Raw genomic sequence first — 14,832 nt, 5'->3', positions numbered from 1 at the left:
AGGAAGCCGAGCATCTCTGGTTCCTCAGGGTACCTTTCTCTTAAATATAACTGCGGCTGGAGGACGAGAAACAACAAGAAGCCATTCACAGACGCACAACCATTAGGGATCCGGGGGGAAAAGAAGCCCAGTGCGCGTGCCCTTTCGCCCGGCTTCCCGAGCACGTGCTCTCTGGAACACGCCGCCCCGCCCCGGGGGGCCGGGCTCGCGGCCCAGCGCGCCAATAGGCGAGCGCCTTACAGCGCCGTGGCCGGACAACGTTAAGCGGCCCAATCGCTGGGGCCCGGCCGCCCGTTTCCCGGAGCCCCGCCCCGCGCGCAGAGCCCCGCCCCCGCGGCCCCGCCCTCCGCCCCTCCCCCGCCGATCGGCGCCCAGCCTGCGAGACGGAGAAACTGGGGCAGAAGTGAAGATGGCGGCGGCGGCGCTGGCGGCGGCGGTTCGTCGCCAGTGACGCGCGCTGCGGGCTGCTGTCCCTCCCCGCTCCCCGCGTCCGCCGCGTCCGCCCCGCACCCCTCCACCCGCAGCCCGCCGCTCGCCGCGCTCCGGGCCGCCGTCGTCCGTGCGCGCCGTGGCCGGCCGAGCGGGCGGCGCGTTGATCCGCCCTCCCGCCCGCCGCGCCGGACCGCCGGGCCGCGGACACACGCTCGGCGGGGAGGCGGCGGTCCCTGCGCGCTCGCGGCCCTCCGTTTGGGGACCCGGAGGAGGAGGCGGTGGCGGCGGCCGTGGGATCCGGGGACGGGAAGGGGACCGGGGGGCCGGGCGACAGCGGGAGCGGCTCGTTCCCGGGAGCGGGGCGCGCAGGCGGTACCATGACGTCCATCCATTTCGTGGTCCACCCGCTGCCGGGCACCGAGGACCAGCTCAATGACAGGTAATGGGGCGGGGGAGGGGCACCTCCCTCCTCTTTCCCCTCCCCCACGGCCGTGCCGGGGGCCCTACCGCCCCCTGTAGGCCCGGTGCGGGCCAAACTTGGGAGCCCCGGGCCGCGGGGCGGGGGCCGGCTCCGTGTGGACGCGCTGCGGTGTAGACGGCCCGGCGCGCTGCCCCCTCCCCCTCCCGCGAGGAGCCTCGTTGAACTCGACGGAGCCGGGGGCTCCCGGCCCAGGCCCAAGGAATCCATATTAGTCAAAGTTGAATTGAGACAGACAATGCGGATGGGGGATGGTGGAGGTGGAAAAGAGAGGGAAGAGAAGCAGCGGGTTCGGGGGCTCCCGCGAGTCGGTCCCGGGGGCTGGGTTTCCCCGGGGAGGCGGGGGGGCGGGGAGAGATTCCCGGCAGACCGCGGGTTGGGAGGGGGAAGGAGCGCCATGATTATTGTTATTATTATTAGATTTGAGCCCCTGCAGTGAGGTTGACTGCCCCGGGAGGGGAATGGAGTCCGGCGGGGGTTGGGGAAGTGGATTGGATTCCCTTTGCTCTCCTTCCTTCGAAATGGTACTGCCAAACTGCTCCCGGGCTCCTGTGGTGAGAGCTTTTTTGTTTCCTTTTTTATTCTAATGATAGTGTTTTCTGGAGTTGTAATTTGACAGCTGAAAACCCTTGCGTGGAGTGTCAAAGGAAAATTCTTCTGTTTGCAGTTCGCAATGCTGCTTTTCTTAACGCGCTGTGAATTTCTGGGTTGGGTTTGCTACAGGCAGAGGAGGAATTTTGATTTAAAATATTTGAAAAATCTCATAAGGCTGTTTTGATTTGGATTCTTCCCCTTCGCTCTGCTACTGTGCCTTACCAGTTTAGGATATTGAGTTGCAGGGCCACATGCTCACTGGGACCTAAGATAAAGCAGGAAAAAAGTCCCTTTACTGTTGCAAAACAAACTCGGAGGTTGATGGAGGCCTCCATTAAAGCATGTCTTGAGATCAAGGACTCACATCTAATGATGGGCCAAATGTTTACAGGTCGGAAAGTGGAACGTTTTAAGCTTCCTTCTCTCCGCATACGTTGCTGCTGGCCTATATTTTGCGTGTGGAAGGCCATCGTTTCTCTAGTTTAGAATCAAGGTGTAATTTTTGCTAAGTGACCGGGTGACTTAAGTTTTGTGACGCCCAGTTTGTCATGTGCTTCCCGGAGAGAGGAAGAGGCCTAACTTGGCCTCTAATGTGTCAGTGTTATCTTTACCTCGGTCTGGGTTGGCAGCTTTTAGATCCTGGGCCGGCAGTCTAGTTTCTGACATGGGGCGAGGATTTGTCTAATCTTTATTGTAGCCTGTTGTTTAAATACATGTTTGTAAAACTCAAAATGCCTTTTGAAAAGATTAACTACTTGGAGTTGTCTTATAGTTCGTTAACAACCTTTAAGCTATTTAAACATTTTGTCATAGGATCCTTACTCTGTCTTGCTTTCATTAAAGATGTTTACAACTTCAACAGAGGCTTTTTGGGGGGGGGGAGTGTAAATCTTAGAGTCAGATTAGTAGTGAGGAAAGCTCTACTGCCATTTAGAGAAGTGTGTTGGTCATGTTTGAGTCATTTGCCTTGTAACTTAGAAATTTGCACCAGAGAAGTAGGGCATGCTTTTTGTGGTAGTCCTAACTTAATGTACCAAGAACTTTAGTGTATTCAATTGAGAGTGCATGCCACGATCCTTGTCTTTGTGTTACCAATCTTCTATTTATTGTTTATTAGACAGAATCCTGGCTGGCCTAGAGCTCACTACATATCTGTCTGATGATGACCTTGCACTTCTTACCCTGCCGCCTCTACTTCCCCAGTGCTGTGATTACAGGCCTGACACCACACCCAGTTTACCTGGGGAATAGAACCCAGGGCTTCATGCTTCTAGACAGATACTCTACCAAGTGTCCTACATCTCCTGTGCGTGTTACTACGTTTTAGTGGTTTTTGTTTTTAAACTTCAGCTGTTTGAGAAGAGTCCACTTGGGTTGGACTCTTTGCATTGTTCTTGGCACCTCAGCCTTAGCACAATGTCCCTGAGGTGTGATGCTTTTACTCATTGCTAGAAATGTATTTTCCAGTGTACTTATTTTGTGTAATATATAACAAGTTGTATTTAACATTTTAAAAACCATTTAAAAATATGTGCCACACAGCACGTGGTGGAGGTCAGGACCGTGTGTATGTGAGTGTGCCACACAGCATGGTGGTGGAGGTCAGGACCATGTGTATGTGAGTGTGCCACACAGTACGGTGGTGGAGGTCAGAGGACAGCCTGCTTTTACAATTTGGGTCTTGGGAATCAAACTTGTCAGGCAAGGTCTTTACACAGTGAACCATCTTATGTGGTCCAACGAAAAATATTTTTAAATGATTATTTAAAAACTATTGTGTGTTTGTTTATGATATGTGTGTCCAAGTGTGAGTGTCTCAGGATGTGTGTGGAGGTTCACAGGAGTCTATTCTTCACTTCTGCTGTGGGTTCTGGAGTCCAACTGAGGTCATTGGGAGATCATATACTCACTGAACCTCGTCACCAGCACCCCAACAAGATTTTATGCCTTTCATAATTATATTTGGCCTGTACCTTCTTTGTGGTGAGTTGATTTCACCTTTAAAGAACAAGATTATTGGAAGAGCCTTCAGTCAGCAGACATTGGTATTCTGGACAACTTTTTTTTTTCTTGGTCAGAGAACTGACTTTCTTAACCTGTCTCTACTGCTAGACCTTTAAAAAGGGGTGTGGATATTATATAGCTTGTTCTCAAAATACTCCTTAGGGTATAATGTTCCTTGGTTATACTACAAACCAGCTCTCCTGCGCAGGATTTCTGAGCGTGTTGCCTTTTGCAGTATAATGTGTTGTGTGATCTGGTGTGATCAGGCTGGATGGTCCTACCACCAGGGCTGCTCTCTGAAAGCTTCTCTGTCCTGGTGCTGGAAAGCTGCACGATGGAATAGGCAGGCATCTGAAGCTGGTAGGCCGAGTACCCGCCTCAAGGTCAGGGAAGAACAGTGGAGATAGTGAGAACAACACCAACATTAGAATGGGAGTCTGGACAGTATTCCGAAGCAGTGGCTACTTTTGATTGCTTTTATATGGCTGCATGGTATTCATGCAAAAAATGCAAGAACCCAACTTGCCCTAGAGTGCCCCCTCCCACGATTTTCCTCTCCAGAGTGGGATCTTTGACCCTGGGAGCCTGGGAATGCGAGGTAAGTGCTGTCCCCCTGAGCTCCAGCTCCAGGCCCTGAAAATATTACTAGTATTTGATGAAAAACAATATGGGCACCAAGCCTCCTGCCAGCAATTTTGGGAGTGAGGGGGGCCCTGGTCGCAGCAGGTTTTAAGGCCAGCCTACTCTAATTTTGGATTCCAGGCTACTTGACTTAGTGAGACCCTGTCTTGAACAAACAAAACTCTAGACTCTTAGTCCTGAGCCTGTCGTTTCAGCTGACAGCGGTTTTACCTTTCAAGCCTGGCAGTATGTACAGACATTTTTCTTTTCTACCTGTTAGAGCTTAGCGGTGAAGCCCTACGCCTGCAGGTATTCTGAGCAGGTATTCTGAGCGTGTGCTCCACCTCTCACTGCGACGTGGCTCCTGGCCTGTGGTGGCTCCAGACCAGACTCCTGTGAAGAACAGGACTGTGCCCCACAGGCCGGCATCACTCAAATTCAAAATGTCACATGTGTGAGGTGCAGAAACCTGGGTTGGGCTTATCTGCAGTACAGATGAACAGAAGTGACTTTCATGAAAACCAGGTTCTTAAGTTAGGCTTAAAACATGACCATTGCAAGCTAGTTAACATTGAAGTTGGTGAGTAGACATATTCAGGTTCTCTGATGACCACAGGTAACTATTCTCATTCCATTTAGACAATGCAGGTAACAAAACAAAACAAAACAAAACGCGCCATTGGCGCTTTCGGGCCAAGAATTAGGGATTGGCTACATGTAACACGATAAGTGTAAGCGTTTTTAGGACTGTGGGGCTTTAAGTCTGCTTCCTGTAGGAGCCATCAGGGGAGGAGTGAACAAAGGTGGGCGATGGGCAGAGGTTAAAAGTGCCTGAAATGGGGCCAGGCTGTGGTGGCGCACGCCTTTAGTGCCAGCACTTGGGAGGCAGAGGCAGGCGGATTTCTGAGTTCAAGGCCAGCCTGGTCTACAGAGTGAGTTCCAGAACAGCCAGGGCTACACAGAGAAACCCTGTCTCGAAAAACCAAAAAAAAAAAAGTGCCTGAAATGTCTGTAGTCTACGCCCCAAATAATAATAATTCCCAAGTGTTAGGCTGTGAGTTCCATTAGAATGCTACATAATTCCAAGGAGATCCCACTGATGACTGAGATTCTTATCTAGAAATACTAGTAATAAATTGATTAAAGTCGGTTGCTTAAAGGAGAGATTGAAAACTGTAGAATAGCAAAACTAGAAGTCCAAAAGACAAATGGACAAATTGTCTTACAACTAGAGAAGTTTGTTACTGACTCCTAGACCTAGGCAGGGACACTTTTGAGACAAAGTCTCACTATTACAGCCTTGGCTGGTTTGAAACCCACAGAGATCCCCCTGCCTCTGCCTTCTGAGTCCTTGGATTAACCACATGTGGGGCCTCTATGTACCCTGTTTTGAGACAGAGTATCAGTATGTAGGACTTTCAGGCTGGCCTTTAATATTTTATACTTTTGCTTCCGTCTCTGGAGTATTCCAGTCTCAAACTCACTTTGTAGCTAAGAATGACCATGCATTTATTTCCTCTAGCCTCCCCCCAAGAGATTTATAGGCGTACACCACTACACCTAGTTTTCCTTGTGCAAACCCAGGATTTTCTTATCTAGCTAGGCAAGCACTCTTCCAGCTGAGCTGTCTCCCTCCGCCTCTCTGTCTTTCAGGCATGTCTCAGCTTTTTGACATTTCAATATGACATGTGACAGGCATTTGTGAAGCTCACCCTTGAAAACTGTAATCAAATTACCAAAAACAGGGGACAAAGAACTGGCTCCGTAGCTAAGAAGAACATGTGCTGCCCTTGTAGAGGACCGGAGTTGGTAGCACTTATGCAGGGGGCTTATTCCAGCTTCAGAGGATCCAACTCCTTCCTGGCCTCTGAGGCCAACTGCACCCAAGAATAAACACATCCCCACGCAGACTTAACATGCTGCTTAAAAATAATACATCTTTAAAAAGTGTAGTTTTGGGTTGGACCTCATTTTTAGCTATCCTCAGACTGTCTCTCTCTCTCTCTCTCTCTCTCTCTCTCTCTCTCTCTCTCTCTCTCTCTCTCTCACTCTCACTCTCATGTTGCAGCAGGTTGTACTTTGTATTTTCCTCAGTTCATTGTATTGTCTGTTAAAATGGCAGTTAACTGCGTGCATGCTTGATGTCTTGTTTTTCTGATCTTATGGAAATAAATTTTCCCTTGGCTTGTTCTGATTATGAATTGTTGATTGTGTCTTTTGTTAGCAGGTTTTAAAAGTTTTCCCCTGAATATTAGTATTTAAACGCCTTTTGGAAAATTTCAACATGTGCAGAAGTAGAGAAAAATAATAAAATGAATACCATGTACTCATTACTAGTCTTAGTAGTTATAACTCTGAGCCATCCCATTTCAGTCCTGGACCTGCTGGGTTCTTTTTGTCCTTTTTTTTTTTTTTAATTAAGTAATCCTATAGTTATTTGAGTGTGTCTGCCTGTCTGTCTTTCTCACACAGAGAGAAGGGGGAGGGCCCTCAGTTTGCATTTTGCACTGTGAGTGTGCACAGTTGCTGTACATGTGCTAGCGCACACTCAGAGGAGTGGGCTCTCCTTCCCCGTAACTCACAGGGCAGTCACAGGTTTGTTGGGCTCTCCTGCAAGCCTCTTTACTAGCTGAGGCAAACAGCCTCCATCAGCTGGTATAATGGATAAGCTTTCATTCTGTTTCTTAACCCTGAACCCTTAAACACCTACCCTAGTACTACAGTCTGTTCAGATCTTTCTGTTGTCTTTATGATTGATAACTCACTCTCTCTGTTTCTCTGTCTCTTTCTGAGACAGGGTTTCTCTGTGTAGCCCTGGCTGTCCTGGAACTCATTCTGTAGACCAGGCTGGCTTTGAACTCAGAAATCCACCTGCCTGTCTCCCAAGTGCTAGGATTAAAGGTGTGCACCACCACTGCCTGGCAATAACTCTCTCCTTAAAAGTCAGTCGGATCTAATCTGTTAGAAATAAGCTGACATTTTTTGTTAAATTTAAAGTTTTATTATTTGCCTGCTTGTATGTCTATGCACCACATACATGGATTCTGGTCCTTTGGATGGACCATGTGGGTGAAAGGCACAAGAGCAACGGAGAACCCACTCATTTCCCCAGGGTTTCTCTGAGTAGCCCTGGCTGTCCTAGAACTCACTCTGTAGACCGGGCTGACCTCACTCACAGAGATCTATTTGCCGCTGCTGGGATTAAAGGTATGCACCAGCACTGACCAGTAGAAATTATTTCTTTAATAAGGCATTTCGTATTATAACCTTGTCGCTGTAGTAGTAATAAAACATCTTCCAAGCATGGTCAGTCCTCAGACAGTTCTCTTAGTGTTTGCATTCTTGCTATGATAATAAAGTAGTTGCATTTAGTGCTTGGAAGTGCAGCTTAACTTACTTGCATAGCATAAATACTATTTCTAGTTCAGATGGTAGCTATAGTTCATGAAAAACTTTTTTGTTTTTTTGTTTTTTGTTTTGAGAACAGGGTTTCTCTGTGTAGCCCTGGCTGTCCTGGAACTCAGTCTGTAGACCAGGCTGGCCTCAGAACTCAGAAATCCGCCTGCCTCTGCCTCCCAAGTGCCGGTAATTACAGGCATGCGCCTGCCTCCACCACCACCCTGCATCTTGAATGTTTTTACACATTGTTTTTCTCATGTATTGTGTTGAAGCCTGAAGCCTGCTTTTTTATATTAGCACACAATAGTAGGTCCTTGTGGGCGAGGCCCAGGTTTAAGTCCCACTTGTTCTCCTCCCGTTGATACAAAGTTGGGATGTTTTATGGCTCTTCCATAGTTTTTTAAGAATTCCCTTGCTATATATAGAAAATTATTTTAAAAAATCTGGAAAATAGAATAAAAAGAATCTGTGCTGTCACAGTTAATGTTTTGATTCCGTCCTTCCCTCCTTGTACTTCTGTATGTCTCTGTTTTGCTGTTCTGGGAATTAAACCCAGGCCTAATGTACACTGTCTTTTTTTTTTTTTTGTATATGAATGTTTGTTTTTATATCATTTATAAAGGACATAATTTTATATACTTGATTTTTTTCCTTGACTTTAGTCTGTTATGGTAGTTTTCATACAGAAGCCACTCAAAAATACATTTTTGATGCAAATTTTCTCATTAAAATTATATTGGGGCTGGAGAAGTGCTCAGCTGTTATGATACTGGCTGCTTTTCCAGAAGACACGACCCCAGCCAGTACCCATGTGGCGCACAGGCATCTTTACCTCCATGTCTAGAGGATCCCACACCCTCTTCTCAGGCATTAGGCATGAACAGGCTATGTAGACACATGTTGGCAAAAGATATGTAAAAAATTAAACGATACATTTGTATAAAGAAATTAGAAAAAAAATTCATTAACTATAATAATTGTATTCTAGATTGTTGCTTACAAAACGTAATGAATCAGTAAGTATTTTCTTCCCTGTTAGTTTGGGCCATATTTTTTGTAGTATAGGACCAAAAGTATTGAGAACGCACCCATTTTGATAGCCTGCCTCTGCTCCAGTGTGAACTGCACTTTCAGAATTACATGTATGAGCAGTCCCACATCTTTGTCCGAGCTAACACACCAGTTGTGATAGGCTTGGTGGCCCATGCCGCCACACATCATTGGGAGGCTGAGGCAGCAAGTTTGCTATGATTTCTAGGCTAACCTGGGCTATGGAGTAAGACCATTGGCAAACCTTCCTGTACACCCTCCAGAAAACCCTTAGCAAACAAAACCAATACCCCAAACCCTCACAGCCACCGGGACCTCCCGAGGTGATGCTTCTTTAAGAGGCATGGTGGAAACTGATATGTGAGGAGTGTGTGTGTGTGTGTGTGTGTGTGAGGGGGGGGTAGGAGGAAGGAAGGGAGGGTGCGCATATGAAGCTTGCTTGCTGGGATCTGAGAATTGGAAGTTAATGGGTTCTGTAAATCTTGAGAAAAAAGTTGAGACTATGAAGTTTATTTGATGGAGAAGTTAACAAACAAGAGACAATATAGTAGGGTTACTTTAATATTTAAAGGATGAAGACAGGGTTTGTATGAAAGGATTTGGGGAAGGAGTGTTAGATCTTGTAGGTGATTAGTCTCCTAAGTTGTTGGCTTTGTTTCCTTGACCAAAAGAGGTTGGCCTAGAGAGGTCTGTCCAGTGAGACCCTGCTCTGTCTGTCTCCCTCCTCCTAGCAGGAGTCACTTAACTTGTCCAGTTACTGCTCTGTGGCATCTTCTGGGTCTAGATGTGAGGTCCTCCTTGTGGATGAGTCTGGTTTAAGCATCCCTCCTTTGGAATCCGGGTTTGTGAACAAGCAGGGCGTCCATCCCACTGTAGACTTTCTTTGCATATGCTTACACTTCTAGTGCTGTTCAAAGTTCATTTTTATCTTTTAAGAAACACTGATTTTTTTTTTCTCCCTATAAAATGATTTTGTTCTTTTTGGCAGGTGTTCTGATGAGTGCCTAGGGTTAGAGAGTCATTGGGAGGGAGGGATAGCAACTGCCTTGTCTTCTATATTCAGCAGCAGAGAATGAACTCAGATTGCTGCTTCAGATCTCTGTTAGGATGAGGACCCCGAAGGGGGCACAGAACCAGGGCAGAGGCGGTGTGTGGCGGTTCTCTTGGCACTTGCTCCCCTTCCTGTGACTTCTAAGAGCATTTCCTTCTACAGATGGGAGTCAGTGGGTGTCTGGCCACACTGTGCGTCCAAGGCAGTTGTGCTCTGGCAGGGTGGGGCCTGCGTGTCTGTGTGGCCTCTGCTTCAGTTGCTAGGAAGTCTCTGCCTTCCTTACGTAGGGAGCTGTTTTGGCTGCCATCTTTACTTACATATAAGTAGGGTTTTGCTGTGTGGTCCAGGCTATCCTTGGCCCTCCACCCTCACCCTTGCCTCAGCCTTGCTGGATTACAGGTGTGACCATTGCTCTGCACCCCCGACTTTTCTAAGCATACTGTGTCCCCCAAACAGGACAGACCACTCCCCTCAAGAATAGTTGGATTGTAGTAAGTCATTCTGGTTTTTTTCAGGTAGGTTTCTTGATTTCCTATAGTGCTGCTTTCTCATAGTGCTTGATGAGCACCGTCATTAGAGCGCAGACTGAAGAGCACCATTAAGGACAGACAGACAGACTCTTAGCTATCCTTGTTGCAGGGGACGGTTGCCCATGGCGCTCAAGCCTGGGCCCATCCTTAGCACTGGAAAACAAGATTAGTTGATGACAGCAAGCGTAAGTACTAAAGTCGCTGGGTCTTCACTGTTCCTCGCTTTTCTTCCTCCTGCCCTTTGAGTTCCTAGGAAGGGTTTTAAAGGAGAATATTCTGGTGCGTATGTGTGTGCATGAGTGTCTCCATGCACCCTCACTGGAGAAGAACAGAATGCAAGGAATTATTTATGATATTTTGTCCACATTTTGTTTTTAACTGTAAAATTGAGAAAAAAAATCCCAGCATTCTGGAGATAGAGGAAGGTGACTCTCTTGAGTTTGAGGACAGCCTGGTCTACAGAGCAAGTTCCAGAGCAGCCACAGAGAAACCCTGCCTAGAAAAACAACAAAATGAGGTTAAGCTACGCAGATATCAGCCTCTCCCAGACCGATAAGGCGGTCCGAGGGGAGCCTGCAGTTTGTTTGCCTAGAGAAGAACCAGGCTTCTGGCAGCAGGCAGAGGGGCAGGGGGACAGGGGGGCAGGGGGGCAGGGGGGCAGGCGGGCAGGCGGGCGAGGGGCAGGTGTGGAGGATTGGGAAGGGAGGAAGGGACGGAGGGAAGAGGTGAGCCTGTGCAGATACTTGCTGTGCTTCCCTTGCCTCTCACAGCTGCGCTTCTCCAGAGCACAGAGTAGAGGGAGCGCCACAGTCCAACTCTTCCTTCCGTGCTCTTTGGGTTGAGAAGTGTTTGGAGCTTTTTCTGAGTCATTGAGAAATAGTAAGGTCAAAGGTTAAGACATTTCAGGGTGTAGCTTCCTGGGGTTGTGCTGTGGATCATTTTTCTTTACATTTTTGAAGCAGTTATAGACTGGTAAGAGGTTGCCAGAGTGGTAGAGTCTCCGTGTAGTTATGCTGCATGGTTGTGGCATTTTGTCCAAGAACTAGCAATAGAAAATAACCTTCTCTTGAGCTGGCAAAGATGGCTTAGCAGGTAAAAGCGTTGCTGCTAAGCCTGATGACCTGAGTTTAATCCCTGGGAACCACGTGGAGAAAGGAGAGTAGAGTGGCCTGCAGGCTGCCTGCCCTCTGACCTCCACATTTGGGTTACACAGGCACATGTGCCTGTCCTCTAGGAAACAAATTAGTTACGTTTTTTTCTATTAGGTATTTTTGAGAGTTATTAATTTTGCAGTAACAGGAACTTTGGTGTTTATTATTGTTGAGCTGAGATATGGCCTGACAGTATAATAACCCAGCCTAGACTAGAACTCAGGGAGATCTGCCTGTTCCTGCTTCCTGAGTGCTGGCCTGATAATTAGAATTTTAATTATAGTTCAGAGTTCTTCCTGTGTGTGTATGAGAATACATGTCGCCAGTGTTCTTGTTTGTCTGCAGATGATAGGCGGCCCACCGCGTGTGAACCTGCTTGCTGTTCCCGAGCTGTGATTCTAGTGGAAGAGTGGGGATGGCGCTGGGGCGGGGCCTGCCCTCTGCGTGCCCCTCAGCGCGCTCATAGTGGGCCGCTGGCTTGTACTATAGACAGTAATGACATAGCACAGAGATTTGTAAACTGAGACCCAGAGTCAGCTGTCTATTATTACGTAGTTTCAATTAGTATATTGTGAGCAGTATTTCAAGATTGTATTTTTACACACTTTGCATGTGTGTGCATTTAATTTGATATGATTTATTTAAAATAGGACTTTGTCATTAATTTAGCAAGATTTTGGGGCCTTTGCTCCATGTCAGTCTAGCTCTGGGTGTTGGAGGGTGGAGCTTAGTTCATGGGCCCTAAATATGGTTGGTTGCTGTAGGAGAGTTCAGGATGCTTCTTCAGGGTGGCAGCCTGCCTAGGAGGGAAGGTGGGATAGTGAAGAGCCTAAGAGGTTGATGGGCGGCTGTGAGCTGCCTGGGAAGGAAGGGAGCTTTCTAGGCAGAAAGAAGCACTTTTGTTAGCCTGGGCTACACAGCGAATTGAACTCAGACCTGTCCACCTGCTTCTGTCTTAGTGCTGGAGTAAAGACACGTACCATCATGCCCTGCCCTGCCCTGCCCTGCCCTGCCCTGCCTTGCCCTGCCTGCCCTGCCTGCCCTGCCCTGCCTTGCCCTGCCCTGCCTGCTCTGCCCTGCCCTGCCCTGCTTGCCCTGCCCTTCCTGCCTGCCCTGCCCTGCCTTGCCCTGCCCTGCCTTGCCTGCCTGCCCTGCCTTGCCCTGCCCTGCCCTGCCTGCCCTGCCTGCCCTGCCTGCCCTGCCTACCTGCCCTGCCCTGCCTTGCCTGCCCTGCCTTGCCCTGCCCTGCCTTGCCCTGCCCTGCCCTGCCCTGCCCTGCCCTGCCTTGCCCTGCCCTGCCCTGCTTTGCCCTGCCCTGCCCTGCCTGCCTGCCTGCCTGCCCTGCCCTGCTCTGCTCTGCTCTGCTCTGCTCTGCCCTGCCCTGCTCTGCTCTGCTCTGCTCTGCTCTGCTCTGCCCTGCTCTGCCCTGCCCTGCCCTGCCTGCCTGCCTACCTACCTGCCTACCTACCCATCTATCTTAGGGCCTCAAGTATTCTGGGCTGGCCTCAGACTCATTATCTTGTTGAATTCCTGGTACTACTGCCTCTACTTCAGCATGTATCTTGTGCTCTGTTTATGTAGTTTCTGGGGATGATACTTTGTGCATGTTAGGCAAGCCTTGGACCATCTGTGGGCCCAAGACCTGCAGCTATAGTCTGATTTTTAGGAAAATAAAAAAAAAAGAGTGACTTGAGTGTTGAGTTAGAGAGAGTTGTGCTTTGTTATTTGTGTGTGGTGGAGGGCGCACATGTATGTCTACCCCACAGCGGGCCTCAGGGTGGTCAGAGGTGTTATGGAGTCAGTTTTCACCTTCTACTCTGACACGCCTGGGTTCATCCCAGGAACTCCTCAGCCAGGGCAGCCTGTGCTTTCTGTTGGTTCTGATGTGGAACCAGCTCAGCGGCCTGCGTTCTCTTCCTCCTCCTCCTGTTCCTCATTTTAACTTTGTCTTACCTTGAGTGAAATGGAGAAGACATTTCCAGCCTATGGACCTTCTCTTTGTAGTTATGTGTGTTTCTTTTCTCTTCTTTTCTCTCCTTTTCTCTTCTTTTCTCTCCTTTTCTCTCCTTTTCTCTCCTTCTCTCTCCTTCTCTCTCCTTCTCTCTCCTTCTCTCTCCTTCTCTCTCCTTTTCTCTCCTTCTCCTTCTCTCTCCTTCTCTCTTCTTCTCTCTTCTCTTTTTCTTTTTCTTTTTCTTTTTTTTTTTCTTTTTTCGAGACAAGGTTTCTCTGTATAGCTCTGGCTGTCCTGGAATTTACTCTGTAGACCAGGCTGGCCTCGAACTCAGAAATCTGCCTGCCTCTGCCTCCCAAGTGCTGGGATTAAAGGCGTGCGCCACCACTGCCTGGCCTGTGTTTTCTGATACTGACTTTTGAAGTTTTCCATCAATGAGGTGTAGTAGTTCACACTTGTGTTTGTAACCCCAGTAGTGAGGAGGAGGCTGAGACAGGTTGATAGGCCTGCCAGCTTGGGTTAGGCTCAGAACCCTTTGAAAACAAACAATAAATGTTTTTTCTAGTGTTCAACTATGAGTATTTCCAAACATGCAGAAAAATTCAAAACTAACCAGTAAATTTATGATATTCTACTTCATTGGCTTTAGTTAAATGTCTTCCATGTTTTCAGAGTGAATGCATATATCACATTCTCTGAACTGTTTGATAGTCTTATACTTCATCCCCTATATGTGGATATTTTTCTATGTAACCACTCTTTTGCTGGGGGGTGGGTTTCTCTGTAGTCCTGTAGTCCTGGCTATCCCTGGAACTCACTCTATAGACAGACCAGGCTGGCCTCAAACTCAAGAGGTCTATTTGTCTCTGCCCCCCCTCCCCCCCAGTGCAGGATTAAAGATGAGTGCCACTGCCTGGAGCACTCTACCATTTTTATACCTTAGAAGTTAAAAAAAAAATGATAGTCATTCAGTAAATGGTGTTTATTTAAATTTTTCTACTTGCCTTAAGTTGATACAAAACAGTTTTCAAAACAAAACTTTTCATTTGACTTTTATCATGAAGACATTTTTGCAAAACTGTTTGGGCATGTTTCTCTGTAGGGCCACATAGGCTCATTCAGTGTTCAGGTCCTTTACTTTTTTCTTTTTTTTGAGACTAGCTCTGGCAGGTCACAGACTTACAGATTCACCTGCACTTCCCCCCACTGCTGTGACTAAAGGACTGTGCTACCACACCTGGCCCACCATTCTATTCTTGAAGCACAACATTTTCTGTTTTCATTAACTTAAACTTTTGTTTTAAAAGCTGAATCTCAGGGTTGGAGAGAGGTTGGTTGGTAAATTGCTTGCTGGCTATGCATGAGGAGCTAAATTCTGTCCCTGGCACCCAAGTAAAAAGCCGAGTATGTGTCTAAAATCAGACCAAACGAAATGAAACAAAACGAAAGGAGCTGGGTATAGGCGCAGGGTTGAAATGCCAGCACTGAGGAGGAGAAGGTCCCTGGCCTCCCCACCAGCAAGGCCAAGATCCCAGTGAGAGATGCTCTCTGAAAACAAGGGAGAGCCAGGT

General features: G+C 47.9%; 1 protein-coding gene across 5 annotated transcripts in view; it reads left to right on the top strand.

Moving 5' to 3' along the window:
• Positions 1-378: 378 nt before the first annotated feature.
• The window catches only part of Ubr5 (ubiquitin protein ligase E3 component n-recognin 5), a 108,622-nt gene continuing 94,168 nt past the window's right edge, over positions 379-14,832 (top strand). For all 5 annotated transcript variants that reach the window (XM_052161576.1, XM_052161575.1, XM_052161572.1 and 2 more), the window contains exon 1: positions 379-871. In XM_052161576.1, coding sequence (XP_052017536.1) covers positions 810-871 — 62 coding nt within the window. In that variant the 5' untranslated portion in view covers positions 379-809. The remainder of the gene's footprint in view (positions 872-14,832) is intronic.

This window comes from Apodemus sylvaticus, chromosome 17, assembly GCF_947179515.1.
Source record: "Apodemus sylvaticus chromosome 17, mApoSyl1.1, whole genome shotgun sequence".
Lineage (NCBI taxonomy): Eukaryota > Metazoa > Chordata > Mammalia > Rodentia > Muridae > Apodemus > Apodemus sylvaticus.
The sequence above is the reverse complement of the archived record's forward strand: the minus strand, read 5'-3'. Positions and strand labels throughout refer to the sequence as shown.